The sequence below is a fragment of the Anarhichas minor genome, unplaced genomic scaffold, assembly GCF_050575085.1.
Source record: "Anarhichas minor isolate MPS153535 unplaced genomic scaffold, ASM5057508v1 ptg000033l, whole genome shotgun sequence".
Lineage (NCBI taxonomy): Eukaryota > Metazoa > Chordata > Actinopteri > Perciformes > Anarhichadidae > Anarhichas > Anarhichas minor.
Genome location: NW_027466479.1, coordinates 13925562 through 13952500, shown reverse-complemented (window position 1 = coordinate 13952500; position 26939 = coordinate 13925562). Strand labels below are relative to the sequence as shown.

At 45.5% G+C, this 26939-nt stretch overlaps 3 protein-coding genes across 6 annotated transcripts in view; 1 reads left to right on the top strand and 2 right to left on the bottom strand.

The window, feature by feature from the left end:
* Positions 1 to 13820, bottom strand: part of sdc3 (syndecan 3) — a 33476-nt gene extending 19656 nt beyond the window's left edge. Inside the window, exon 1 of the mRNA XM_076105915.1 lies at positions 11775 to 13820. Within this exon, the coding sequence (XP_075962030.1) occupies positions 11775 to 11828 (54 nt within the window). The 5' untranslated portion in view covers positions 11829 to 13820. The remainder of the gene's footprint in view (positions 1 to 11774) is intronic.
* The window catches only part of LOC142965140 (uncharacterized), a 282605-nt gene that overhangs the window by 7571 nt on the left and 248095 nt on the right, over positions 1 to 26939 (top strand). The window lies entirely within an intron of this gene.
* pum1 (pumilio RNA-binding family member 1) overlaps positions 13966 to 26939 on the bottom strand; it is a 24749-nt gene continuing 11775 nt past the window's right edge. For 2 of the 4 annotated variants that reach the window (XM_076105911.1, XM_076105912.1), the window contains exons 6-23: positions 26345 to 26538; positions 25862 to 26034; positions 25500 to 25764; positions 25118 to 25211; positions 24346 to 24444; positions 24090 to 24232; positions 23502 to 23640; positions 23169 to 23303; positions 22385 to 22738; positions 22001 to 22243; positions 20664 to 20934; positions 19050 to 19179; positions 18712 to 18846; positions 17849 to 17986; positions 17062 to 17187; positions 16736 to 16857; positions 16407 to 16599; positions 13966 to 15674 (exon numbers count right to left, since the gene is read on the bottom strand). In XM_076105911.1, the coding sequence (XP_075962026.1) occupies positions 15543 to 15674; positions 16407 to 16599; positions 16736 to 16857; positions 17062 to 17187; positions 17849 to 17986; positions 18712 to 18846; positions 19050 to 19179; positions 20664 to 20934; positions 22001 to 22243; positions 22385 to 22738; positions 23169 to 23303; positions 23502 to 23640; positions 24090 to 24232; positions 24346 to 24444; positions 25118 to 25211; positions 25500 to 25764; positions 25862 to 26034; positions 26345 to 26538 (3086 nt within the window). In that variant the 3' untranslated portion in view covers positions 13966 to 15542. The remainder of the gene's footprint in view (positions 15675 to 16406; positions 16600 to 16735; positions 16858 to 17061; positions 17188 to 17848; positions 17987 to 18711; positions 18847 to 19049; positions 19180 to 20663; positions 20935 to 22000; positions 22244 to 22384; positions 22739 to 23168; positions 23304 to 23501; positions 23641 to 24089; positions 24233 to 24345; positions 24445 to 25117; positions 25212 to 25499; positions 25765 to 25861; positions 26035 to 26344; positions 26539 to 26939) is intronic. The other 2 variants (XM_076105913.1, XM_076105914.1) reach the window with 1 other exon arrangement.

Below are 26939 nucleotides of genomic sequence, written 5' to 3'. Positions count from 1 at the left end.
ACAGCTCTTGATATCGAACACTAATTAGGCAGGGTGCGATAAGCCGAGAGCAGCGCACGGTCTCGGTCTTAATGGGCCACACAGACTGAATGCTTGTGACCTAATCAGATGTTTATCATGGGACACTGATTAACTCGAATGAATCACTGTCAGAAGACTTCAACGAATCGTCAGCCGACATGAGAAACTCGTGGGGAAATTAGACATTTGCTTCATCCAGATTTGTTTCAATGAATGGCTCGTGTGTGTAGTCTCTGCGGATGTTGTTTTATAGTTTGCATCATCTGATATGATTGTATAAGGAAATGGCTCCCAGCCTGTGATCAGGACCCACCAAAGGGATCGCAAGATGTTTAACCCTCTAACGCCCACTCCTCCAGAGATACTATATTTTAAAGATTTCTTTTTTCGTCTGCTACCTGAATTATTGATGCAACCAGGCTTTTTCTTGTAAAATATGTGATACTTGTTCATCTTCAGGCCTCTTAACATGTTCAAATGAATAATTTGAGCAGGGAAAATCACCCTTTGGTTGAACTACTTGCAGCTAATGGACGTATGCAACTAGGGATGAACAACATTTTGGGCAATGTGCTTATTTGCTTTCTTGATGAAGTCTTGTCACCACGCCTGTTATTAGACAAGACCTGTGCATTGGTGTAAACTGTGGTTCATCAATAAATAACGCCAACACGTAGCTGCCCCTCAAACCACTAATCGTCAGCTTTACAAATGCATGAAGCAGGTTGGTGTAAGCAAGCAGATGATGAGGATTAATGGGCAAAATGTGCGGAACAGGAGTTCCCTGTTGCCATTCAGACAGTGTTATCTTCCTTCAGCCTCGGTTAAATCACCTCATCTGAAGAATAAATATTATACCAAGCTTCAGGTGGGAGCGTGTTCATCCGCCTCCGATTGTTCTTCGGCGGTGGAGAGAACGCTTCATCCCTCTGTAGGCAACATTCCTCACTGACTAATTAATTAAGAGGTGGATTTAAGAAACTAATGGCTGGAGAATGATTGTCTAACACGTAGATTAGCTCCGCAGCACTTGGTATAACAATTGGTGATCGTTAATTCCTTGATACCGTGAGCTGGCTTTAATCAAAGTGTGCTTTTGGAGCTTGCGAGTGGTCAGTGTTGGAGTAAACCAGTGGAAACGTGTAACCGGAGGACAGGGAGATATATGGGTTGTGATACGATCTTGCTCTTACAGCCGTCCTGTCTCTTCTGTCTCGGTGTAATCCTGTCCAGGTTGTTCTCCCCATTCAATCTGTCTCAGCTGCTGTAAGCTCTTTACAGGCCTTCTAAACCACCAGTCTCTCTCTCTCTCTCTCTCTGCTGCTACCAGTACACCAATCCACCTCATCCATCTCCCTTTCATTTTCTCTTTTTTCCTCCTCGTCAGCTCCTCTGCCCTTTTATCACTTCACTCTACCTAAAGCCAATCCCTCCCCATTCATCTCACGCTATTTTCTGATGAGCTACTCATATCCTTTTTCCACTTTTACATATTAACAATTTCTAATCTGTCTATGGTCTCCCCTCGTTACCTCTCCACATCTGCTGCTTTTGGTTCTTCTATCCAATCTGCCTTTCATTTCTTTTTTTCTATTCCTCTGCTGCACTTTAGCCACCACCACTCCTTCATTTTCACTTTTGTGTGTGATTGCCTCTGACCTCATTCGCCTTTCGTTCTCTTCAGATCGCCTCTCCCTCCATCTCAAATCACTTTCCAACCAGTCGTCACACCTTTTCTGCTCTGTTCAATTTCTTTTTCCCTCCAAGACCTATTGTTAAGATATCATTTATGTTCAGTGATTACGAAGCCAAATACGTCTGGTCACAATTAGGGTTGGGTATTGAACCTCTAGACACGGCATTACAGGAAATGAGGGGAAAGAGAGCGCAACAACAAAAAATAATCAAACTGGGGGCATTGTAATTATAATCTATGTGTGGCTTTTAACCACTAGGCTGCCATGACGCCTGAACCTCAAAACTATTTTGGTACTGATAGAAATTTGTGTGCTGCAGCAAAGTGTAGAAGGAGAGAGGAGAAACTTCCCTAATGCTAAAAGTAAGGGAAAGGTCAGGTGAACTATAACTTTGTGAAGCAGAAATGCATTTAATCGCCAACTATTTTGATAATCAATTCATTATTTCCGTCATTTTATCAAGTTAAAATGCTGAACATTTTCTAGTTGCATTTAATCATTTGTGAGGATTTTCTGCTTTTCCATTTTTGTAGATTGAACATCTTTCGGTTTTGGTTGGACAAAACATGCAGTTAGACGAAACTGATTCATGAATTTAATTCAATTTAATCGTTAGTTCCAGTCCAATTGTATTTCATTCATGCAAAAATCTTGTACAGCTGCTTCAGTTTAGACAACAGTTAACATCGGAGCTTATTTTGGTAAATGAAAAAATATATAAAAGGGTAACAAATAAAAGATTCAGTTTGGTGTTGGTAATGTTCTCAGATGTGACAATCTGCTGCTTTCCCTTCTCTTGGTATCTTTACAAACTGAGGATGTTCAGGTTTTCTTTAAATTCAATCCAATACGACTTTATTACTGCACCAAAGCAATATCCTTTTGGGAAAGTGAAAACAGACATAAAGACAAAGACGTACAAGCAACATTACTGTTCGTGTTTCCTGCCCCAAAATCAAATTGCTTCATCTTGGACAATCTCGGACATTTTGCATTGCTTTTGATTGATCGCTTCGCCAAGAAAATAATTGACAGAATAATCAACTATGACTTGTTAGTCACCAAATGTTAACTTGAACCCAACTAAATACAACTGTGGTGATTGAGCTGATTTTTCAATTTTAGTAAAGGAATTAATGCCTAAAGAAATCATACCTTTCCTCTATCAGCTCCTCCTCCTCCTCCTCCTCCTCCTGTCTCTAATGTTTCAGTGTTCTTTGACCTCTCAATCTGTCATGTATATCTGCCTCATTCATATCATGTCCTGTCATACAGACACCCCACTCAGTCCAACATGGGATGGCAATTATCCTGAAACACATACGGCTTAATACACACACAAACACACACACATACACACACACACACACACAAACACACACACACACACACACACTCCGTGTCAGTCAGCTTTTCAGACCTGGGTCTCTGCTGGCTAAGATTAGGGCTAATCCACAACTGTTGGAAGGAAAGATTAAGAATGAATCACCTGCTGCTGCTGCAACAGTGTGTGTGTGTGTGTGTGTGTGTAGAGGCATTTATAGAAAGGCCCTATGGGAAAGAGAATCTGCTGCAAACACCAGGCAATATTACAGAATCCCTTCCCTCCCAACCACACACACACAGCTCATTAGCTTCAATGGCTCGTTCAAACTGCAAACGCCTTTGAAAGAGCCCTTTAAAGCACTGGGGTTCAAAGGTTTACTTGAGAGACTCCACACAAACACACACACACCCACACACACAGCGGGTTTCAGTGTCTGCATTTAATTGGATCGATGTTCTTCCCTCATGACTTGCCCATAATTGAGGGGACATGAGTAACATGTGGGAAGCCTTTTGTTACTAAGTTCCTGTTCATTAAAACGGGCAGAATAAAAGAGGAGCTCTGCAGCGACGGAGGAGGAGGAAGAGGAGGAGGAGGAGGGCTGGTGGGTAGAGGGTGTAGACATGGATTGATGGAGAGAGGAAAAACGTTGCAGCAATGAGCTCCTGACCTCGTTCACTCCTCTGTCGGGACGCTGGGCTAAATAATTCAAACGCACACATGCAGTCACATGGTCTCCGCACACAGTATTTCTCGTTCAGCCTCCCTGTGCTCCTTCGTTGCCTTCTCTGCCTCCGTTTCGACACGCAAACGCATGCACGTAAAAACACACACCTACAGTATATATAAAACTCCCCCTTTGTGCACCACACAGGAAGCTCCCTCCTGACTTGGAGCTTGAAGGCCGGATCTATAAATACTCATTTCCTGTGTCCATCCTATAACCAAGTGAGCAACCAGTGACCACTTAAATGCACAAACACACACAAACACAGGTTGTTCACATCAGTATGCAACCGAGTAGATCTCTGTCACAGTTTGAGTCTTGATGAAATGATGATGAAATGCTGCTGCCCACAGATAAGACCAACATACGTCAAAAAATAAAGCTGTAATCCATTTTATTTCTGCCTTGAAGAAATACATGCATCAGAAATGGATATCTGTAAATCACAACTGACAAAATCTCTTTGATATCAGAAAGAAAAGGATGTCATGACGATCGTGCTTGAAAATAGAATCTGTGATGCTGACGAGATCAAAGAGTAGACAAAATTAAACGATGACAAAACATTTATATATCCAATCATGCTCGTGCATGTATCTTGGAAAGTCTAACTGTGATTCATAGTACTTTTCTACTGAGCCTCTTTTCACCGCAACCACCAACAGCCCATGAGACATGAGAGCTGTGAGGTGAAGTAAAGTACTTTCACAAATGTAGCACCGTCCAGCAAGCCATTCAAATTTTCACGCATAAAAAATTCCTTCCATTTAGATTTGGCTTGACGTTGTTCCCATTTTACTTGATCTTTACCTCTTCCTGCAGGACCTAAGAGACAATCCCCTGGGGCGACGCACTCTCTTTCTTCCACTGTGTCTTCATTTACGAGCACTCTCTGCCACCATTAAGTGCAAACAAACTTAGCGGGCTTTGAGTGGCCATTTTTCTTTGAGTGGCCATTTTCAAAGATGGGCTTCCAGAGGAACAGTGATAGCATTTCCAGCCAGAGGAAGTCAAAAATGTCTCCTCCAATGAAATGCAGCCGAGGAAACGACTTCCTTAAACAGAGCTTCAAAAGCCGGGAAGATTTGGTGTCACTAACGGCCGACTGGAGCGAAAGCAGAAAGAGTTTCCCAAAGTGACGGTTTAAAAAGATATATATATCATAGAAGAGCAGTAAATCAACAAAGTTAATTTATATGCATAACTTTGAAATTGTAATCTTATATTCTGTTTTTAGGGTGAATTTGTAACATCTGTCCAGGGACTACAGATGAAAAATAGCCTCTCGGCTGACTCTGGCGCATTTACAGGAATGTTTTATTAATGTGCACTCTACCTGACAAATAAACCAATTAAGACAAGAAGGAGAAGAGGATGCTCGGCTCTTTTTGTGGCCATTTTGTGTGTGTGTTTTTTAGCGAGCACATTGTTGACAGTAAATGAGAAGAGAGAGATGCGGAATTACAACAAAAAAAGCGAAACCTGGAAACAAACTGGGGAAGCGGCGATTGTGATGGTCAGCATCTTAAAAGCCTTCCACCGGGCAATTAGTCGACGATCAAAATGGTTGGTAGTTGATATTCTTTGAAAAAAACAACTAATCGAGTACTCTGACGGTTATCTTTCTCTATTTACCGATTAGTCCATAAAGTGTCAGAAATGTGTAAACATTGAGGTGACCTATTCAAATGTTTTGTCTGATGAAGACCATTTGAAATGGCTGAATGCTCCAGAAGAAGCTAGTAAGTGGAAAAATGTTCCAAAACAAAAGTTTGAGTGACAAAACGGAGTAAATGTGAAGTTGCTGACAGAATTGCCATCAACAAACAGGCCAACAGATGGAGAGGGAGATCGGGGGAGTTGTGTGTTGGAGGTCAGATGGAGGCCAGCCTCACAGCGATGACACTCGGGGTCTGATCAGGACCTTGAAGGCCTTATCACGGCCTCGGCCCGCTCTTTATCAGCCGCCTGCCAGGAAATGCACATTCCAGCAGTCCCATTGGACCGCATTGGGTTTCAGCTCTGCATGACCCCGCCCATCCGGCCCTTCGTTAACCTAATTACCCCGTCGATACGGAAACGTGTGAGGAAAGAGAGACGTACTAACGAGATTAAAAATACATACATGGATTAAATGAATGAAAAATGACAACATCATTTTAGCAGCGTTAGTATGCTGGTGGACGGCATTTATGAGTCTCACTCTGTCAAACACACACACACACACACACACACACACACACACACACACACACACACACACACACACACACACACACACAGGTTTGTTAGTGGGAAGGAGGCGCCCTGTTTTTGAGGTTTTAGTTTGTAGCGAAAGCTCTGACACACACACAGAAATCTCTGAATGCTTTGTGGTTTGGGGAGCCGGTACTGCGTTTATGCTCTCTAATTTAGAGTCCTGTAATAGCCCCCCCCCCCCCCCCCCCCCCACACACACACACACACACACACACACATACACACTGCTGTCTGTACTTTTTAATTTAACGTTGTGGGAGAGAGGAGGAAAGGAGGGAGTAGAAGCAGGAAAAGAGTCAGAAAATAGAGAATAAAAAGCTGTGAATGAGAGAAGCAGAAGCGGTGAGGAGAAGCAGAATGAAGGAGAGGAGGGAGAGAGGAGGTGAGGAAGGGGATGGAGAGGGGAGAAGTACAGCGATAAAGCTGTGACAGCGGCAGCCATGCTGGTTGTCATGGCGACGGCCGCTGAGAGCAGGTAGAGCGCGGTCCCATGGGGGTGAGCGGCGCATGCCTCCCTCCCCCACCCTCACTCCACATCCCTCCCCATCATCCAACACCCCGCTCCGTCTCTCTCTCTCTCTCTCTCTCTGTCTCCACGTCCCAATAGCCCCCATCTTAACCTCCTCTCCTTCCCTCGGCTCTTTTTTTTTTTTACATCCTCTCTCGACCACTCAGCGCTCGATCCGTTTCCTTTCTTTCCCGCTCTTCCCTCTGCTATCTAGCATCTTCATCTCGCCATTACCTTAACTCTTTTTCCATCCTTACTTCCTCCACTCTTTCCCTCCTTCTCATTATCTTGTGGTCTGTACACCTCCCTTTTTTCCATTCCTCTCCTCTCCCTCCCTCCTCTTTTCTCTATATTCATCTAACCCCCCCTCTCCAGAGAATATGTATGTGAGTATGTCTGCACAGCGCTGCCCAATTACTGCAGGGGAGACTTGGTGTGTGTGTGTTAGCGTGTGTTTAGTAGCTACACGAGCTGTGTTTCTAGCCTGTTTTGACCTTCCTAAAACACCTCCAGCGTTCTCCGTCTCCCTCTGACTCACTGAATCAACAGAAATGCTGCACAGCACCGCGACTATTCACTAGCACTGCGAGTGTGTGAGTGTGTGAGTGTGTGTGTGTAAGATAATCAGGACTTTAATGTTAATGTGCATCGGTGCATATATGTGAGCAATGCATGCCGGCACTTGTGTGTGTCTGTGTTACTGGTCGTGATGAGAGGAGCCAAATGTCTCCAGTGGGATGCATTCAGGCTGTAATGCATTCTTTCTAATTCGTGGGATGACTTGAACACATTCCATAGGGAAAGTCAATTGTTGTACAATGTGGCGGAGCCAAATGATTGAAAAAAACAGGTACTTTCTAAACTGTGACTGGCAGTGTGAACAGAGAGTCACGCAGACTAGAAAGTACAACAATATGGCACCTCAGCCTGGGTGTTGGCAGGTACAAATGTATTTTAGGATCCATTCAGATCCTGTATTCGTGTGAAAACACCAATACAGCAATGTAAACTTACTGCATTTAAAGTCCTTAAGTAAAAGAACTGAAGTATTATCAACTAAATGGACATAAAGTGTCAAGTAAACAATGGCCCCTGTGACAGCTACATCATTAAGCAACAATGCATATGCAGCATTGGAGCTATATTTAAGCAGTTTGGGGTCGGGTCATCTCCAACTGGTCACAAGATAAATCTGAACGTGGTCGTGAGACGATTAACGAGAAAGGAAAGAAGAAAGTTGACGTGTTCTAGTACACATATAGGTGTTACGCTTTTGGACTCTCTCGTGAGTTCTACCTCCTTAGGCCTCAAACTATTCGGTGAGAGGTACATGTTTCCTTTACATTGCTATGTACTCATGGCTTCCCCATGTAGTGGCTGACTAATATTGACCAAAATCTTAAATTGACTTTGAAGATCCCCTGGTAGCCGATGGAGCGATGCCAACACTGGAGTGATGAGCTCCCTGCACTGTGTCTTTGGTAGAGCAGACAGGCGTCAACCCTTTTGAACCTTCTGCAAACAAGCTGCAGCGCAGCAGGGATACAAAGAAATACTGTAGCGTAATCTATAAAAGCATGGATTAATTCATAAGCACGTTTGAAAGATAAAATGTGTGTGACCTTAGAAATATTGCGACACCTAAAGAGATTGCTGTGTCAATGTCTATTGAGCTCCCTCAGGGACAATAATGACGGCCTGTGATTTATCGTCACTCATATTGATGGTTTTCTATTCGGGGGCTGAGCTTTTAGAGCAAATTCTGAGCTCCCATTGTTCTTTGGGCTCAGAGGGAGGACACACAGAAATAACAGGTATATTGAAGGCGGGTTCCTCCGTCTCCACACGCTCTTATCGGTCTAATAGTAAATGGGAAATTCCATTCCCTCCGAGATGAATCAGGCTCGAAAAAACTTTCTTCACTCCGTGAGAAAGAAAAACGAATTTCAGTCAAATGTGGCACATCTGCCATGCCATGTGATAAGGAGTTGCTTTCAGATATGAGTGAGCAGCATGTGTACACATCCAACACACACACACACACACACACATTTTCTACCTGCCAGCTTGCACGTGTGTGTGTGTGTGTGTGTGTGTGTGTGTGTGTGTGTGTGTGAGGGGACTTTGTCCTCCAGGAGAGTGAGAAGTACCCACTTCCTGTGTCAAATTGCCTCTCACATTCCACACTCTCCCTCAATTCGCCTCGCTCGGGCTATTTTTTCCTCTTTCTTGCTCCTTCTCTCTTTCTTGGTCTCTCTATGGGGGGCTTTGTCAGCTATCGGAGGCACAAAACACTGATTCATTCCATGAGTTAAACATGATCCTCAAGAACACAACGCTTTTCCACCCCCCCCCCACACTTTTCAAGGAGCGAGGGCTGGCGAGAACAAGTTTGTGGCAGTGAAGATTCACTCGTTTTGAGCCCACACACAGACAGATGGGCAGTCAGCGCTCTCATGAAGGCAGATGGATGCATGCGCACACACACACACACACACGCACACACATCGGCTATGCGTGGGATACAACAGATGTCTGTGGGAAAATCGGTCTCCCATGTAAAATATAGTCGCCCGGATATGATGTCACAAGACTGATAACAGGAAATACTCCCAGCGGGGATCACTCATCAGAGGAAACACACACACACACACACACACACACACACACACACACACACACACACACACACACACACACACACACACACACACACATAGTCAGTTGGTTTCAAGCCAAGAGGTTTCTAAAGAAAGATCTTGTTGGCAAATGCATGTAACAGAGGGTCATGTGTGCGTTCAAGGCCTGGGCTGCTTGAGGTGAGTCTTGCAATTATTAGACTGTTGACATGTGTGTGTGTGTGTGTGTGTGTGTGTGTGTGTGTGTGTGTGTGTGTGTGTTACCAATTCGAGCACCACCTGCATCCATCTGTGCACTCCAAACACAGTGTATATGTAAGTGTGCTATGTGTCTATGTGTCACACCTGTCTCCATCCGTGCACTTAGAGACAGATTAGGTCAGCTTGATGCCAAGGATCTTTGGCAAAGAACAGACTGACCCAGTAATAATCTGTGTGTGCGTGTGTGTGTGTGTGTGTGTGTCTGTGTGTGTGTGTGTGTGTGTAGTGTTGAAAATCCCTGCTAAACCCAGTGGAGCATAGCTGCTTGAGCACAGCTCAAGCAGCACAGAGGAACTCCAATATGTTGACAATATACAAATATTGTGCGCAAGCAAAGAAATGAAGCCTGAACTAGACCGTTTTGAGACGGGATCACACCAGTCGCGACGCCAATTCCGGCGCCGTTGCTCGGTACAACACCCATCTGTGAACTAATCCTTCATTTTGGTCTCAACTGCACACCTGTACAGTTTTGTGACTGCATCTTATACGGTCATGAGACTATCACTGTCACAAAATGTGTTTGTTCCACACACACACACACACACTCACACGCACACACACACACACACACACACACACACACTCACAAGGTGAAAACAATACCAGCAACTCACTGTCGCAGCTGGTAATTAGGCAAGGCAAGGTAATCGACTGCCCCGGGGCCACAGACCCCGCGGGGAACTTAAAAGCCTCAGGTATAAGCTGCATGTCAATTGGTTTTGGTAATTGGCCTATAATTATTAGAATATTTTTTTCGGAAATTTGCACCATTAAAATGTAATATGAGCTAAGGTGGGTTCTGCATTTTTAGGTGATTTTGTGGTCGTGTCTTGTGTCAAAATCTAGTTTAAAAAGTCAGACTTTTCTAATTTGCTTACTCTTTTTTTTACATATTCCTCAAAAAGTTCTGGTGTTTTTTTTAATGAGGAGAAAAGAGTAGATCCTAAATTATCATTCCAGCAATGAAGTAGGTTGGCAACTTTGGAGGCGACAGGGTAGGTCTTCACATAGCACATTTTGGCCCCAAATCATGAATTGGCCATGAATGAAAGTACATTTAAAGGAGATAAAACATCATGCAGTATCAAATAGATTACTATAAACTCACTGCTGAGCACCAGTAGACTAGAAGGCTATTATCAGGATGTTTTCTTGTTCATTTACATTCCAAAGTAGATTTAGACTATTTTTGTGCTTGCTTCCTTTTCTCTCAATGGTTCACTAAGCTTCCTCCCTCCTCTTCCACCTCCTCCTCCTCCTCATATCTCATCATAGGATAAATATGGATTAATCGGTAACGGAAGGTGTGGGCGTGCTATGAGGGGGGGGGACGGGGGGACGGGGGGGGGGACGCGTGAAGCTCGGCATGGATGGTTCCGGAGAGGAGGAGGTGTCTGGAGAGGGAGGTGGGGGCTCGCGCATTCCTAATCAGCTTCCCTTCTCGCGATTCCCGATGACATCATTCCATCCAAGCCTTCGTTCGCGCACCGCATCGCCGTTAACGTCCCCGTTACCCCACCCACTTTTAACAAACACACTGCCGCACGCGCACACAACACACACACACCTCCAGTTATACCGGGAGGATGCCCCTGGTCGGATTCAGGCATCCAGACAATGAGACCGCCGTTATCTAGCAGTTACGGGATTGTGTGCACCTTACAGGTTGGACCAACCCCACCCCCTCTATCTCTCTCACACACACACACACACACACACACACACACACACACACACACACACACACACACACACACACACACACACACACACACACACGCACGCACACATGTCCTACAGCGCGACTACCCGGTAATATAGTCGTTAAAGCCGCAGTATGACTGGAGCACTCCTAATAACAGCAGGATGTGAGCTGGTGACACAGACACCACATAACGAGGAACCGCACAAAGACCTGTAATCAAGCTCAATTAGAGATTACCCGCTAATTACAGACACACACATGCACTCACACACACCTCCTGACTCGGGGGGACACAGGCCACAATAAACCCCGACACTGAGACACAAAGGCTGGTGTGTGTGTGTGTGTGTGTGTGTGTGTGTGTGTGTGCGTAAAACCGGGGGGTGGGGGTGCCCGGGGAGTCACGGACGTCCAATACGGGCTGATAAGTAGGTCGAGTGCAGGATTTCCTACCGATCCCAGACCGTCACTGTCTCATTGATGATAGCGCACTGCACGCGCGCACACACACACACACACACACACACACACACACACATGCACGCACACGCATGTAACCTAAATGCCCTGGCTCCTGTGAGCACAGGAGCTCCCCGGTTAACAAAGGATCGAGAGGTGCGTGCTTACCGTGGCGGTGTGAGCAAGCAGCGCCGTGAGCGCCAACAGCCAAGGCAGCTCCATGATCGGGGTGCGCGGGCACAGCGTCCCGGTGCCTCCGCTGCCTTCACGGGGTTCAGGGGAGATTTGGGGGGGGGACAAAAGCTGCTGCTGCTTGCTGTCGGTGTCTCGGTAGTCTGTCCAACTTCAGAGCTCGCAGCCCGTCCGCGCGACCATCCGTCCTTCTAGTCGGGTTTTTTTAATCCAAGGCTTCACGAGCTGCTGCTGGTCCAGGTATCGGTGAAGCAATGAGATTTGCGCGAGGCCTCTTCTCTCTCTCTTCTCTGTCTGTTTCTCTGAGTTTTTTGTGCTCGAGACCTTTTTAGATATACTACCGGGAGACGCCAGACCGCGTCTCTCTCTCTCTCTTAATACGTACACAGTATCTCTCTACCCTCTTCTCTCTCTCTCTCTCTCTACACACACTGTCTTTCTCTCTCCTCCCCCTCTCCGTTAAGGGCAGGATGTTCCGTATGGCGACGCTGCTTGGCCTGGGAGTCTGGCAGAAGGAGGGGCGCGTGCGAGAGCGCGTACATGTGTCTGAGCGTGTGTGTGTGTGTGCGTGTGTGTGTGTGTGTGCGCGCAATGCATGTGCGTGTCAAAGAAGGGCGAGGATGCCCCCTGCAGTCCGTTTAGGCACCCGCAGCCCCCCAAAGCGACCCTTTTTCAAACACACACACATACAACACGTATGCAGGAGCGCACACTGCGCACCGCGGGCCATCCACGGCCGCTGCCCAGGTTGTGGTTTAATTTTCTGTCTCGCGCTCAGGTGGTTCCGGGTGGCTGCACGCGATGATTACCCTATACACATTTTACAGGTCAGCGCCAAGTGCTTCGCTGTGATTGGCTGAGTCACGGTCAAGTCGTATGAGCTCACAGTCACACCTGTGTCTACGTAACGAGTATTAATATTAAGGCGCTGCTCGTGCTGTAACCTACTTGTGTCGCATAGCAACCGTGCATATTAGCTACTGCTCAAGGACACGAGGCGGACAATGGCGTTTAATCATTGTTAAAAGGCACAATCTGTAGCTTATATTAAAAGGATATAACACCATAAACAGTTAAAACTGAAAGCTGCTAATAGCTTAACTGGTTTGACACATTAGGAGTTTGTTATTGTTTTTTAAACTCAGTCCGTGAGAAGCTGCTGGAAGAAAAGCTAGAATTGGACTAAAATGTTTTGTTACAACACACCAATGAAGCATTTGATTATCTGAGGAGAGGAGGGAGACACCTATCCCCATTTTCATCCACAACTTGATAGCGTCTCTTTAGACCTCCTGCTTCTTTGTTAAACAAATGTACTTAATACATTTTGACACAGGGCCCATCCAACAATCCAACAATAAGCCATTAGCCCAACTTGAGGTTGAATATTACCAAACGACGTGGCAATTAATTAAATTACTAGAGCCACCCACTCTTGGTCGATTAATCGGTCGTCAACTAAGATGTATTTAGTTGATTAGAATTTGTTTTGCTTATTCATGCTAAAGGTCTCATGTCCAAAAACATGAGCACAGGTCAGGTTTACAAGATGTAAAGTGCTGCGTCTGTTTGATTATTTGTGGAGAAACTCAGTTTAAAGATCAGTCAGTTAAATCAACTAATCCGTCAACAAGAGTGTTAGTCAACTAAGAATGTCTTACCACAAACAATTATCTGCTTTAAGAAATGAAAGTCACAGGCTAACTGCCTCCAGCGCCACACCCGACCTGATCTGTTTTTCACAATAACATCCGGACTGTTTCGGCTTGATGCTCCAAACAAAAGCTGGACAAGTAAGGGCAGGAATATTTAGTCTCCTTATACAATTGAAAGATCACAAGAGGGAAGGCGTGTTTTGATACAGTGTAGTCGGATGATCTCTTGTTACAAACCCTGGGGTCATTACTCATGTCATAAATCTATATCGTACTATTACATTTCTAGATACCAGCCTTATTAAATCAGTTACTTTTATGAAGAAACTAAAGCAAGCATCACAGCACCCTCTCTGACTCATGCTGTGTGTACTCAGTCTTATCGCTGCAGAAACATTCATTCAGATGGCTGGAGTAGAAACTAAGGCACAGATCCCGATCCTCTCTTTTAGAATAGAAACAGCAGTGCGTCTGCTGCGTATCAAACATGCAATGAAGCACACTTGAGACGGTTACATTTTCAAAGTTTTTTTGTTCAGTTTGGTTTCAAAATAAAGATCACACAATTGTTTAGAGACAATCTACAACAGGAGTTACAAAAAATAGTTGCCCAGGCAATAAGCATACACAGGTTCTGTTAACTATACACATATGGTTACAGGTGTGCTCGTAGTAAATATACACAAGGCTGCTCCAAATGTACACCGCGCTGTGGCGGGCTGCCTCTCTCACCCAAAAGGACATGTATGATACAGCACTTACAGCACTTGAGAAATGCCAAAAAACACAAGAATCTTCTCTGTACAATCCATGGGTTTACCCCTCTGAAAACAGTCATGAATAATAAGAGGGGTTTGGGGGGGTGGGGGGGGGGGGGGTAAATGAGTAAAAGTTATTTCTCCCACCCAGCCAACATACCCATACACATGACACATTTCATGGGGCAAAGCATTCCTATAAAAAAGATCTTAAAAAAAAAAAGAAAACAGGTCAAAAACAAAGAAACCTTCAACATAAACTAGAAGACACCACTAAGTCTAACAGAACATGTCCAATGGGAGGTCAGTGGGAGGTCGACGTCTTAAGTTAAGCAGTGACAAGATAAAGATAAAACCAAGCGTGGCGAATCTTTGTACAAGTACTACGCTGTATAGAAAGGGCTTTTCAAAACAAAAATTTGATATTACAATTTACAATATACAACAACTCATATGTCACAACCAAGGAGGTGAGAATATACACTGAAATGCACAGGGTTTTTTTTCTAAGATTTTTTTCAGTGAGCTTTTTCTTCTCATACCAAAAAGGGTGGTAAAGCACTTTTACATTACAAGGGTTTACAAATGTACAATTATACAGTCAGAAGTATGTGGTCACTACTAGGATACATTATAGATACAGATTCAACATCAAAAACCAGAAAAAACTACAAAGTTTTATATATATATTTATATATATATGCAAAGGTCTACACCAAGTATACACGTTATATTTATAGAAGCAAGACCAGAAAACGAATCTCCCATGCTAAATGATCTGTCTGCTGGTTAGCTGATGGTGTGTGTGTGTGTGTGTGTGTGTGTGTGTGTGTTCATCTATGATGTCGGACAAATTAAATACTCGTTCCATCTCGTAGTGGTGACTAGGACACTAGGATTGTGTGTGCAGCAGTAGCAAAAGGTGAAATGATTTTTGAGTTTATCAGAAAAAAAAAAAAAAAAAAAAAAAAAAAAAAAAAAGAGGACATGAAAGGAAACGAAACACAAAAATAAAGGAGGGAGTGGAGCGATGAGCAGAACGGGTCTCACCTCTCTCCACTCCCCGCCCTCCTTCCCTCACTCCCCCAGTTCAGTGGGCCTGGTCGGGCAGGTGGAGGAGGGGCAACAATATCTGAGAAAAACTAAGGCTGCCTGTGAGCAGGATTTGGGGGGGGTGGGGGGTGGAAGAGGGTCAGACAGTAGGGCGGGGGTGGTAGACATGACCGCTCACGGTGGATGAGGTAGGGGGTGGTGGGGGGGGGGGGGGGGGGGGGGAATCAGGTGGTAGACGATGATTTTAGGCTGGAATGGAGGGGGGGGGGGGAATGGGTTTACATGATGCCATTGGGAGGGCCACAGAGAGGACCCAGGTCAACGCCGTTCTTCATGTAGTACTTCTCCAGCTTGGCCAGGATGTGTTTTCCATACGTGTACTTCCTCAGGGTGGAAATGTGAGGCCGGATCTGTGCAGACACACAAACACACAAACACACATGTTACACACATGTTCAAATTGGATATGGGCAGCGTGCACTTCCAACACACACATTCCCTCCCCCTTTCCCTTCTGCTCTACCACAACAGCAAATCACCAACACCCATCTATCTGGAAATCAATAATCACACTGAATGCAGTGACCTTAAGATGTATTGAAGTGCAGGTAAGTGAAGGGATTATGGGCTGACAGGAGACATGCTCCCCCTCCCCCCTTCAGAATTTCTTTAACTCAAGGAGTTGATATTTATGTAGTGCTGAAGCCAATCAAAACAAAATAATCATACAATTGGGATGACTGTGTGTGTGTGTAGTTTAAAATTGAGAAATTCTCTAGACAGTCTATTTTGCAAATAACTCCACTGTAGGACTAATGCAGGATTATCATATTTAATGTATTACTAATTTATATGCCTGTCTAATGACTGTTAGTGAGTCAAAATAAACGATTTTTAAAGACATCACTGCAACTGCTTTGTAGTTCCAAATATGTATTTTTTTTGCAGAACAATTGCTCTCAAACGCCAACAAATACATAATCATTGAATTAAAAGATTGGCCATAATAACTCTTAACACAAGTGATTGTGTTCTAAACCCTTCAATTACACGTTTATGGTGTTTTAATTGCTCGACTTTAAGAGGTTTGGAACAACCTCCATTATCCCAGCATGTGTGAAGACGTTGTTCCTTCCACCCACCTTGTGCATTACGATCTTGCGCTGGGTGGGCTCGGCCACGTCGATCATCTTCTGCACCACGTAGTTGGCGTACTGGTCCTTCATCATGGTGTATAAGGCACTGTGGGGGCCCTCAGTCAGGCTGCACACCTCATCTATCAGCACGGCCCGCTCTGCCCGTGACGCATGGGTCACACACTTCTCCACCACATTACTAAAGACGGGAAGGGAGGGCTGAGCGTTAAGGTGCATTTAAAAGAAAACGTCTGGCTGCAATTGTGGAGAAACGAAAGAAACATTTCTCAAAGAAGGTGGGGACATGAAACTGAAATCTTGAGTTGGTTATTTACCTGGCAAACTTGTGCTGGCTGAGTCCCAGTACATTGCCTCGGATTTCCGCCACTATCTTGCTCTTATCTTCAGCTCGGCCATGCTCCAAAACGTGCTGGATCACATAGTTGCCATACTGGTCCTAAATAAAACAAACCACACAGACACATTGACTGAAACGCAAGGACACCAGCTGCTGCTTCCGACGTCACATCAAACACGCAGCCAACTTCTAAAATCCACACTGAGAGAGAGGTTTTCTTTAAGCCAACTTCTCTCAACTGGCTCTAGAAAAACATAGCTGGCGGAGGAAGAGAGACGGCTAGTGAGTGCTAGTGTGCGTTACCTGCACCAGCTGCTCTGTGTGTTGATGGAGCTCCTCCAGGATAGGCAGCGTCTGTTCTTGAAGGCAGTGTTCGAGAATGCGCTGAATGACTCGGCAGCCATAAGGGTGAGTGGAGAGGGCAAAGACCTGAGAGACACACACACACACAGGTAATTACATGTTACTTATTCATGACGTACACCGAGTGGTCCTGGAGCTCGGTGAGTTGAACACGGCTCTAATCCACCTCAGTTCAAAACGCTTTCCCTTAAGGCACAGAAAGTCCCGGGGATTAAAGCACCAAATGATCATAGGCATACTTTCACACACTCCTGCAGGGAAGGTGAAGGCAGCTTTCCTGACAAATCCAAGCCGTAGTGTAGAAAACATGCAGTGACACAACATTCAAATGTGTGAAGAGCAAAGAACTCTGTCAGACTGTCAGAGTGACTCATCCTGAAACCTTTAATCAGCATCAGACAAAACGGTGCATGCACGGACACACAACATCTCTCTTTTGACACGTCATGCTAATGTGACATTCAGCTGGCAGATAGAAGATGGCTGTTGTCGCTGGGCTGAGGTTTACGTTGCCATGGCAAGCCCCTCTCCCCCCCCCGACCGAGTAAGTGTGTCTGTGTACTTTGGTGGTGACAATATGCTCGCTGCCTCAAGGCAACAGCGTCAAGTGTATGTGTGCAGACGAGCAAAATGTATGCGCGGATGTCAGCCAAGCACCCGGCAGGCTTTCAGTGATTGAATGTGGAAATATTTCTTCAGAGAGCGTTGCTCACAGAGGGGGACCCACCTGTCCCTTAAAGGCGTCTATGATGAAGTGCAGCGCATGAGGCTGGACACACTCGATGCACTTCTGCACCACGTGGTTACCGTTCTGGTCCTTCACGCACTTCAACACGTGGCCGTCCAGCTCCCGCACCATCTCGCTCTGCGGGGGAGAGAGGACAGAGCATGTGGAGAGGGACATGTAATTGTTTGTGAGGAATCAAATATCGCCTGAAAGCATTTTCCAAAACTCTCCTTCATTTTTCACAGCGTCTCGTAGCCCAACCAATAAAAGTGGGATTGAGCAGTTGCCCTGGAGATTCTATTGAGCTCCATTAAGGAGAGATGGATCTCACACACACACACACACACACACACACACACACACACACACACACACACACACACACACACACACACACACACACACACACACACACACACACACACACACACACACACACACACACACACACACACACACACACACACACACACACACACACTTCAACATTTGCATATAAACTGTGGTATCATTAGCCTCATTCATCGTTGATGACAGAGTGCCTGGGAGGAACCTGCTGCTACACGAGGCAGCGCCAACATGAAGCTCATAATGTAGATGAAAAATGCCATCTCAGCGTAAGGAGCCCACCTCGTTGTTGATGCTGTATAAACAGGTATTAGTGATCCATGAGCAACGCAACCTCATTCATGACTGAATTATGAGCACATGGACAGTAGTCATGTTTTAAAGCATATTTAGCTTTTCTTTCCGACAGTGACGAGCCACAGAAGGGTTATGGCAGGACAGGTTTAATTAAGGTTGTTCTAGTACAAAAGGTACAATGTGTTTCCATTGTTTATACCTTCATACAGTGTACTTACAATGACCTGCTGATCAGAGGGGATGAACTCCAGAGCTTTCTGAATGACCCTGCAGCCGTACATCTGCAGGGCCAGAGACAGCACATGACCTCGGATCCTCTCCGCCAGAGCCAGCTTCTGGTCCAGGCTGCCAAACTGAAAACAAACACACATACAGAAAATAAGCTTGTAAATCCTCTAATCCATTTGATGAAACACGACACAATACCACGTATATTACACAGCCACACAGAGGACGCGAAAATCCGGTGCAGTTCTAGAGAATCAATGACTCAGACGTCCTCATAAACTCCATCATGGCGACTTAAATCACTGTACACTTCGATTATCTGACTCACCTCAAAGAACTTCTGGATGACATAGTTCCCAAAGACATCCACCATTAGCTGGTAGGCCGCCTGCAGTATCTCACTGAAGACGAGCTGGCGCTCCGCTGAACTGGCTCGCTCCAATTTCAACTGGATAAACCTGTTGGAGACAGAGCGGATGAACATTAGATTAACCACAAATGTCTCTTGTTTGGTTGTTCTTCAATTTAATTTCCTCGGCTTTTGCAATTTATAAAAGCCTCATGACAAAAGTATACAGCCTACTCCGTAAATAAAGTGCATTCACAAAGTTTGGATGAACTTGAAGACGAAGACTAATAAACACGGCAGACAGTGACGGAGCAATAAAGTGAAACAGATGTACAAAGACGGAGAGAGAGCTGCTTCTAAATCTTTAACCCGAGGGAATAATAACACACAAGGAGATGAAATTCAGAGTGGAAAAAGACGAGGAGAAGAAGCCGAGTAGCCTGTGAGGTGAAGTGATGGATGCCAGGCAAAAAGCAGAGATAAAAGAGGACAGTGATGTCGAAGAGACTGTAGAATGAAAACGTCTGGAATGTGCAGACTGAATGTCACGGTGTATTAATAGATCATTTCAGTGGTGAAAGTGCATCTGCATCTGAGGCAGGGCTGGTTCAACCCAGGCAGACCCAGACACCCGGACCCCAGAGCGGCCTGTACCTCAGAGGTTACACTGACAACACACTCGGCTGGAGGACCCGTGTTGACGGCTGCCACAGCGGGCGCATTATTTATGCAGACTTATGGTCTATAGAGTTGAGCAGGAGTTCATGTAACTATTTCTCCATGCAGTCTTGGAGAGTATTAAATATGATGGATATGATATATAACAGCCTGGTATGGTAACTTGTACAGTTTAAATCTGATTGCTCCACACTAATATGAAAATGATGGGGGTTAAAGATGACTCGCCCCTCCAAACTATCTATGAGCCGTCTATTATCAGACAGAACATCGTGTAATAGTGATCCGACTCACATTCTCCACCCAGAGTTACAGCTCTTACCCCCTGGTAGAAGATTCAGGGTCCCCCAGAGCAGGCTGAACCGTTCAGCTGAAAGATTCATTCCTGCTTTAAATCCTTCTTTCTATTCAGAGGCACAGAGTTACACGACTCTCCACGGAGTATGAACCTGAAAATATGACAGTATAGTCATATATAGAGTCTGAGGGCTGTAACTTTGAAACATTAGCAAAGTCGGCCTGTTCAGTCCGTGTTGAACACTCAACTGTGAACTTGATCAGAGTTGTTTTCCCGAACTAACTTAAGGCTCCAATACACTGAGATTTTGGGCTGTCATCTAATAACGGCGATCCTAGAACGCATCGAGACACGTCCACCGACCTAAAATACAAAGATTTGGTGACCAAAGAAAGCCGGCGTCAAAGTGTTACTTACACACGAGTTTACAGGTCGTAATTAGTATCAGTCAGCATGTAAAAACAGCTTCATGTCTTTGGAAGAGCTTTGTCAAGTCCAAGAAAATAACTAAATTGTCTTGTTTGAGCTCTGAGTACCAATTGGTGTCCTGTGTTTTACTGACGTGGTTTTGATCCGTGTACTTTAGGTTGAAGTGATGTCTGCGTGTGTGTGTGTACCTGCTGCCGTGCTGGTCCTGGCTGAACTCCATGATGTGGCCCGCGATGTCTCTGAGCTGCAGGTTGGGGTAGCGGTTGTTCCTGAAGTCCTCCAGCAGGCGGCTCCGGCCTGACGGCATCACGTCCGACATGCCGTAGCGTAGCCGTGACGAGGGGAACAGCTGACTGCTGGGTGAAAAGAGGGAGGAGCCTGAGCTGGCGGCGCTGCGGTACTTGGCCTCTGCGCCCGGAGCTGCAGAGATGAAACGCCCGCTGCCATTGGTCAGGCCTCCTGTGGAGTCAGACGGAATAAGGATGTGATTGTCAGAACTGGCACTCTTGCACTGTATTTTAAATGCTGCTGCAATGATTACTTGCATGGGTTGACATGGATTATATTTTTTTAATTGATGACACTGCCGTACTAACATTTTGAGATCATGTAAATGATGTTAAAGCTCTGCAGCACAGAAACATAGCACTGGATGGCAGCACTGCCTCAAATATTAAGAAGGCCCTTATTACCCCGTACTGTATTTAACTGCATTAGATTGTGTTGTTTACGTTTTAATGACATTGATCACAGTGCATTTGACTTTTAAATGCATAGCTTAGAATCACACATAAAACCTGGCGGTAGCTAAACACGCGTCTTAGGTTTTGTTTCTGGTGGAGGGGCATGACTCGTAACTTGATGTATGCAAATATTCCAGTTGAAGTCTGTACACAGTGTAGCTGAGGATATCAGAGCTCAGTTTCCTCCCTTCAAAAGCTGATGTTTACTGCAGTTCACATCTGTATAGTAACACATCTCCAAAGACTTTGCCAATTCGAGGTAATCAGTAGTTCAGTGATTATGAAGCCTTGACTTGGCTCTGTCAGTTTGTCTGATTGTTGTTTCATCACAAGCAAGTGTTACACTTCACTCTGCCAACCGTCAATCATGGAAACACAGGCAACAAAAGTCTGCCAGTAATTAATCCCTCAAAATATGCTGGCTGAAAAAAAAAACGCTGTTGTCACATTTTAGTTTGTCAGTTGATTGAGTCTGTTGATTTTGAGCGAGATGGGACACATTTAATAACACGTGTTTAAAAAAAAGTGTGTACATGTTAACATCTAATTACATCTGATGTGAACGATAAATTCGTTACACCAGGGAATCTACAAGAACGTCTTGTTCAGGGAGTCTTCACAGCTGTGTCCTACACATGCTCAAAAAAGGTTTTTGTTTTTTTTAAATAATGGGAGAAAAAGAGCACCATGTTTATGGAGTAGCTATTCCAGTGGCATTATTGTGAAACAAAACACAATCAATGACATTGTTAACCTCAATCGATCGAATCAAAGACACTTACCAAGATTGAGGTTGGAGGAGGAGCTGTGATTGGATAGGGAAGGCGGGGGTGTGAGGGAATGGGAGGGGCCCTGGTTGGGTAGAGGCATGCCCACGGGGCCAGGGGAAGGACTGAAGCCCAAGGTGCCGTTATAAAAGCCTCCATGGCCAATCGGGGTGAGGCTGGAGGGCGTGCGTTTGTACAGCTCACTGTTGCCCGTCAGGGAGTCCCGCCGGGAACCGCTGCCTCCACCTGAGTTGGCCACTAGAGGGAGACAATGATGAACATTAGATCAGTGAAACATTAAGACAGATTTTTTCTTTGTTTAACTATTAACAGCTTATTTTTGGTGCAAACCACTTATGTTTGATAAAAAAATATTTTAAAAAAATGCAAACAACTGACCGCTTTGATAAGTCTCCAGCAGTAGACTCCTTGGGAAAGGTGTAGTCCTACCTGCAGTGCCGAAGCCTCCGAGCGTGGCCCCCAGTGTGGCACCGAGGGAGGAGGAGGCCTGCTGGCTGAAGCCTAAGGAGGCAGAACCTGGCCCTGGCTGACCAGAGCCTTGTGAGAAAAGGGAGGAACTCTGGGAGGAGGAGCTGAGGGAGGAGGATCCGTAGAAGGAGCTTCCTCCCAGAGCACCACCAGGGCCACCCTGCTGCTGAGGCTGCTGGGACGTCATGGCACGAAACGGACCGTTACCCCCGCCGCCCAGCCCACCGTTGCCACCACCTGCGGAGGCTGCTGCTGCTGCTGCAACTGGAGGGAGAACACAAAGAGTTATTATACAGGTTCCCCTTCTGTCCTTTCTATACAGTAAAATCTATTTAATTTGACCAAGTGCCACAAAGTTTCTTTAGTAGATGCATTTCTTTAAAACATTTACAATTGTATGCATCATCTCAAATATTAATGCAAACACACATTTTCCATACTCGTGTCTAAATTCACATCAATAACACTGACTCACAGGAACTCATGGGAAAGATCTAAGGCTAGGCTTGAAGGTACAGTCTCATAATCTCTTAACTGCATGTTCTGAATGAGAGGGACATTCGGAATAAGTTTCAAAGACCACAATGTGCAATCCGTTGTTTTGTGTGCACGACATCCTTGTTTGTCCTGTCGGCAGGAGGGAACAACAGAGACGGGCCAAACCTTTAAGGCTCTGGGTGCATTGCCGTCTTACCTGCTTGTGCTGCGGAAGGAGATATGATGACGGAGCCGGGGGCCATGAGGCGGACAGGGCCACTCCGACCTCCAGTGTTGACCACGAGGGCCCCTGTCTGATCATAGTAGGCTGCAGGGGCCAGGACTGGGTAGCCTGAGAAAGAGACAGCAGCAGATGATTATTCAGAGGGCACCTAAATAGATGTTAACGCATCCTTTCTTTCACGTAGCAATGGGTGTTAGTGGGTGATTTCAGCCATCACTTATCGAACAGTTTCATAATTCAGATATCTGGAACTCGTGCTGTAATAGCAAATGCAACTGGATTTGTTTTGCAGAGTAACATTCTCACCGGGGACTCCTGCTGCTAGCCCCTGCCCAAAGGCAAGGGCGGAGTTAACTGCTGCTGCTGCAACCAGCTGGTCATTCTGCTGATTCTGTTGGCCTTGGCTGGGGGTCAAAGGACGTTGGTTTCCCCCGCCACGCATCACCTTAATAAAGAGGAAGGCAAATGAGAGGCATTTGAATCGTCGTCAATATGCAAATTAATTCAAAAACAGTGCTCCAAATCAGAGAACCTGTGGTACGCTGCAGACATAACTTTATCACGTTCACATTCTCTTCTAGTTAATAGCTAATGTGCCCACACACAGAGAGACAAATGGTGGCATGCAATAAACAGCCAGGATGGGAGAGCATTCCCTTTATTAGCATATATGAGCAAAGCAGGAGTAAATAAACAGCAGTTGGATGAAACATTTCCTGCTGATTGGTTTATGACTTTCACGAGATGCAAAGAGGATTCTGCTTATAGACCCAAGTAGAGCAGCAGTCAGACTGAATGCAAATTTCAAACTGGCACATAAGGAGAGATCTGACAGGAACCACTTGAGCCAATGAGGATCAGCATGCCAGTTCTTTTGGCGAGCAGCCAACTGACCTGCTGCTGGTTCTGCTGGCCCTGGTTTGCCGCCTGCTGATTGGCCGAGTTGTTGGCTGCAGCAGCCTGCTGCTGGAAAAGGTTGGCAGGGTAGACCCCCCAGGGGGTCACACCGTAGTACTGGGGAGGCATCACTGCCGGACCTGGGCCCAAACAAATACACAAAATACAGGTGAGATGGGTGTTTATGCGTGTCCTTGCTGTGGGAAATTAATTAACACGGAGCAGTGGGTCCATTTCTAAATACTCGTCTCACCGAGTGTAGCTGCTGCTGCTAGTCCGGCTGCGTAGGGGTCTGTCCCTGGTGGAGCAGCACTGATGATGTAAGGGTTGGGCACAAATGCTGGAGCCAGACCTGAGAACACATGGAGGGAAAAAGGTGAAGCAGGGAATAAACTCACTCCTAGAATGAAGTTTAAACACATTAACCACTTCAGGATTTACTCTTCCAACACCGTAATTTAGATTCTAATTAAAAGTATTTTTTAGTTTAGGGCACCAAAATGTTTCAGAACGATTCTTTAGACTAGTTAAGCTTTAATTGCCTTCGAGTAAACCTAAGAAATATGAACCGAGCATTAGTTACCATTTGACTGCAACAACATGTAGTTTTTTTGCAACGTCTGTTCTTTTGCTCCAAAATTAAAAACTTAAAATTGCAGCACCCACTGAGCCACTGTTGTTGAGTCACTAGGACAGACCAACAAAACATATGAAATTCCTGCAAATATAATATAATGATTGGTACTTTTGGTCTGACATTTCAGGTAAATAAATGGCTTAGATAACAGAGTTACGGGTAAAATCATGTGGTTGCTCTTTTCATTCAGTTGTAATGCTGTTTATAGTGATATATGGTGTTATGTAGTGATCCATCACATTCCCATCACTACTCAACTAGTGAGTAAAATGTTATACATCAATAAGAATGAGAGCAAAAGCAACAAAAATAAGAAATCATTTTCATAAACTTCATTTCATCTAATGTGTGTCAGTTAAAGGGAAACCGAGCCAGTGTTGTCTCTTACCAATGTGAGACTGCTGTGCTGCCGCCAAGGCGTACTGCTGCTGCTGGGCTGCTGTTAACTGCTGCACTGCTAGGGCGTTGTTTCTCTGAAACAGCTGCAAAGGCACAACCACAGGTTAATAACACGAATATCATGCAGAGCATCATATCAATATCACGGTGGGAGACTAGATATCGTAATGTGGCCGTCTTTTCCTGGTTTTAAAGGCTGCATTTACAGTTAAATTATGTAATTTCCTGACCTTACAAAACCACTCTATCATTTGCGTTTACCCCCTTCGTCATATCCGCACTACGATGGAGGTATTTTCTCCACATGACCCAGCCCTAATGAAGAGCTAATGACAAATGTTTATATACTATTCTCTGCCTGTTGCTCTCACCTGCTGCTGGTTGGCGTAATCAAATAAGCCCACGGTGGGCGCATTGTCCATGGGCATCTGGGAGTTGTAGTCAAACTGAAGCGGCTCCATCACTGACTCCATGGGGTCCATGGTGACCCCACCTTGTTCCACCCCAGAGAAGTCTTCATGAGGTTTGGGGCCTCCACCACCTCCCATGGGTGTCATGCCATCAGCCCCTACACCCCCGGGACCTCCATGCAGGTCGCCCTCAGGACCAGGGACCGGCATGTTGCCTGGGGGGCGACTGCAGAGACAGGAGGAGGAAGAGTTTACATCTAAAGGCTGCTCTTAAAACAAGAAGCATTTCAAGTTGCGAGTGTCTCTTTCACGCCGAGTCTTACCAAAACTCTTTGACATCGACGTCAAGGCCGTTCTGCACGGGCAGCCCGTTGGGGTTGATGACGTCGTTGATGACGTCAGCTTCAACTTCTGTCAACTCCTTCAGTTTCTCTCCTTCAAATGTTGCCTTCGGCTTCTCCCTCTTCTCCTCTTCCACCTCTCCATCCCTCTGTCCCTGTGTGACGGAGAGAACAGAAACATAACAGACAGTGAAAAGCTGAAAGATGTGACAGATGGCAAACACACAAACTGTGCAGAGTGGGGAGGACAGACCGACATGGACAAGGTGAAAGACCTGTCCCCCCATTTTGACAATCACAGGCTGACAGAGGAGAAGCAGTGAGAGGAGAAAGACAGAGAGGGTGTGTTGAGGTTATTGCTGATGTGATGCTGACGTAGTTTAACGAAAAGTCGGGATTGTTACGATCAGGATAACAGTGAGGCAGAGGAGAAAGTGATTATGAGGAAGTCGACTTCAGACTTACATAAGGTCCTTTTCGGAGGCAGGAATCCAGTTTTTCAGCTGGCGAGGAGGAGAGGACGTACTCCACCATGCTGACCCCCAGCCCTCCGCTCTCTGAGCGCGGTGACATCACCGAGCCCACCCCGACTTCACCACCGCCATGGAAACCTTGCCCTGGCCGACGGGACACCATGATTGGCTGAGACACGGAGTGATCTAATGTGACAGGAGGAGGGACCGTTAGTAACATGCATGCACAGCTTCACACATGAGCACGATTAACACGATCATATTTTACATTACAGATTTTTTTTTTTTTTTTTTAAAGATATCACACAAGTTTGCATTGTTGCATATTTTATCATCCCAACACGTCAGACTGTATTTTCTGAGACGGTCTGAATGTTGCCACATCAGATGTTGCTCAGATGGTGACAGATGGCCGAACTACTTCAGTGTTTCCCATTAATTACCTACACTGTGGCGGGTCAACAGTGTCTTTTACTCCGCCATAGTTTCAGAATTAGCCATAAACATTTTGACGCTTCTCAACGCTGGGCTCTCCGTGTGCATTTCCTCTGCAGCGGTGCGCAGCGACCGGCTCTAGTTCGGCTCAG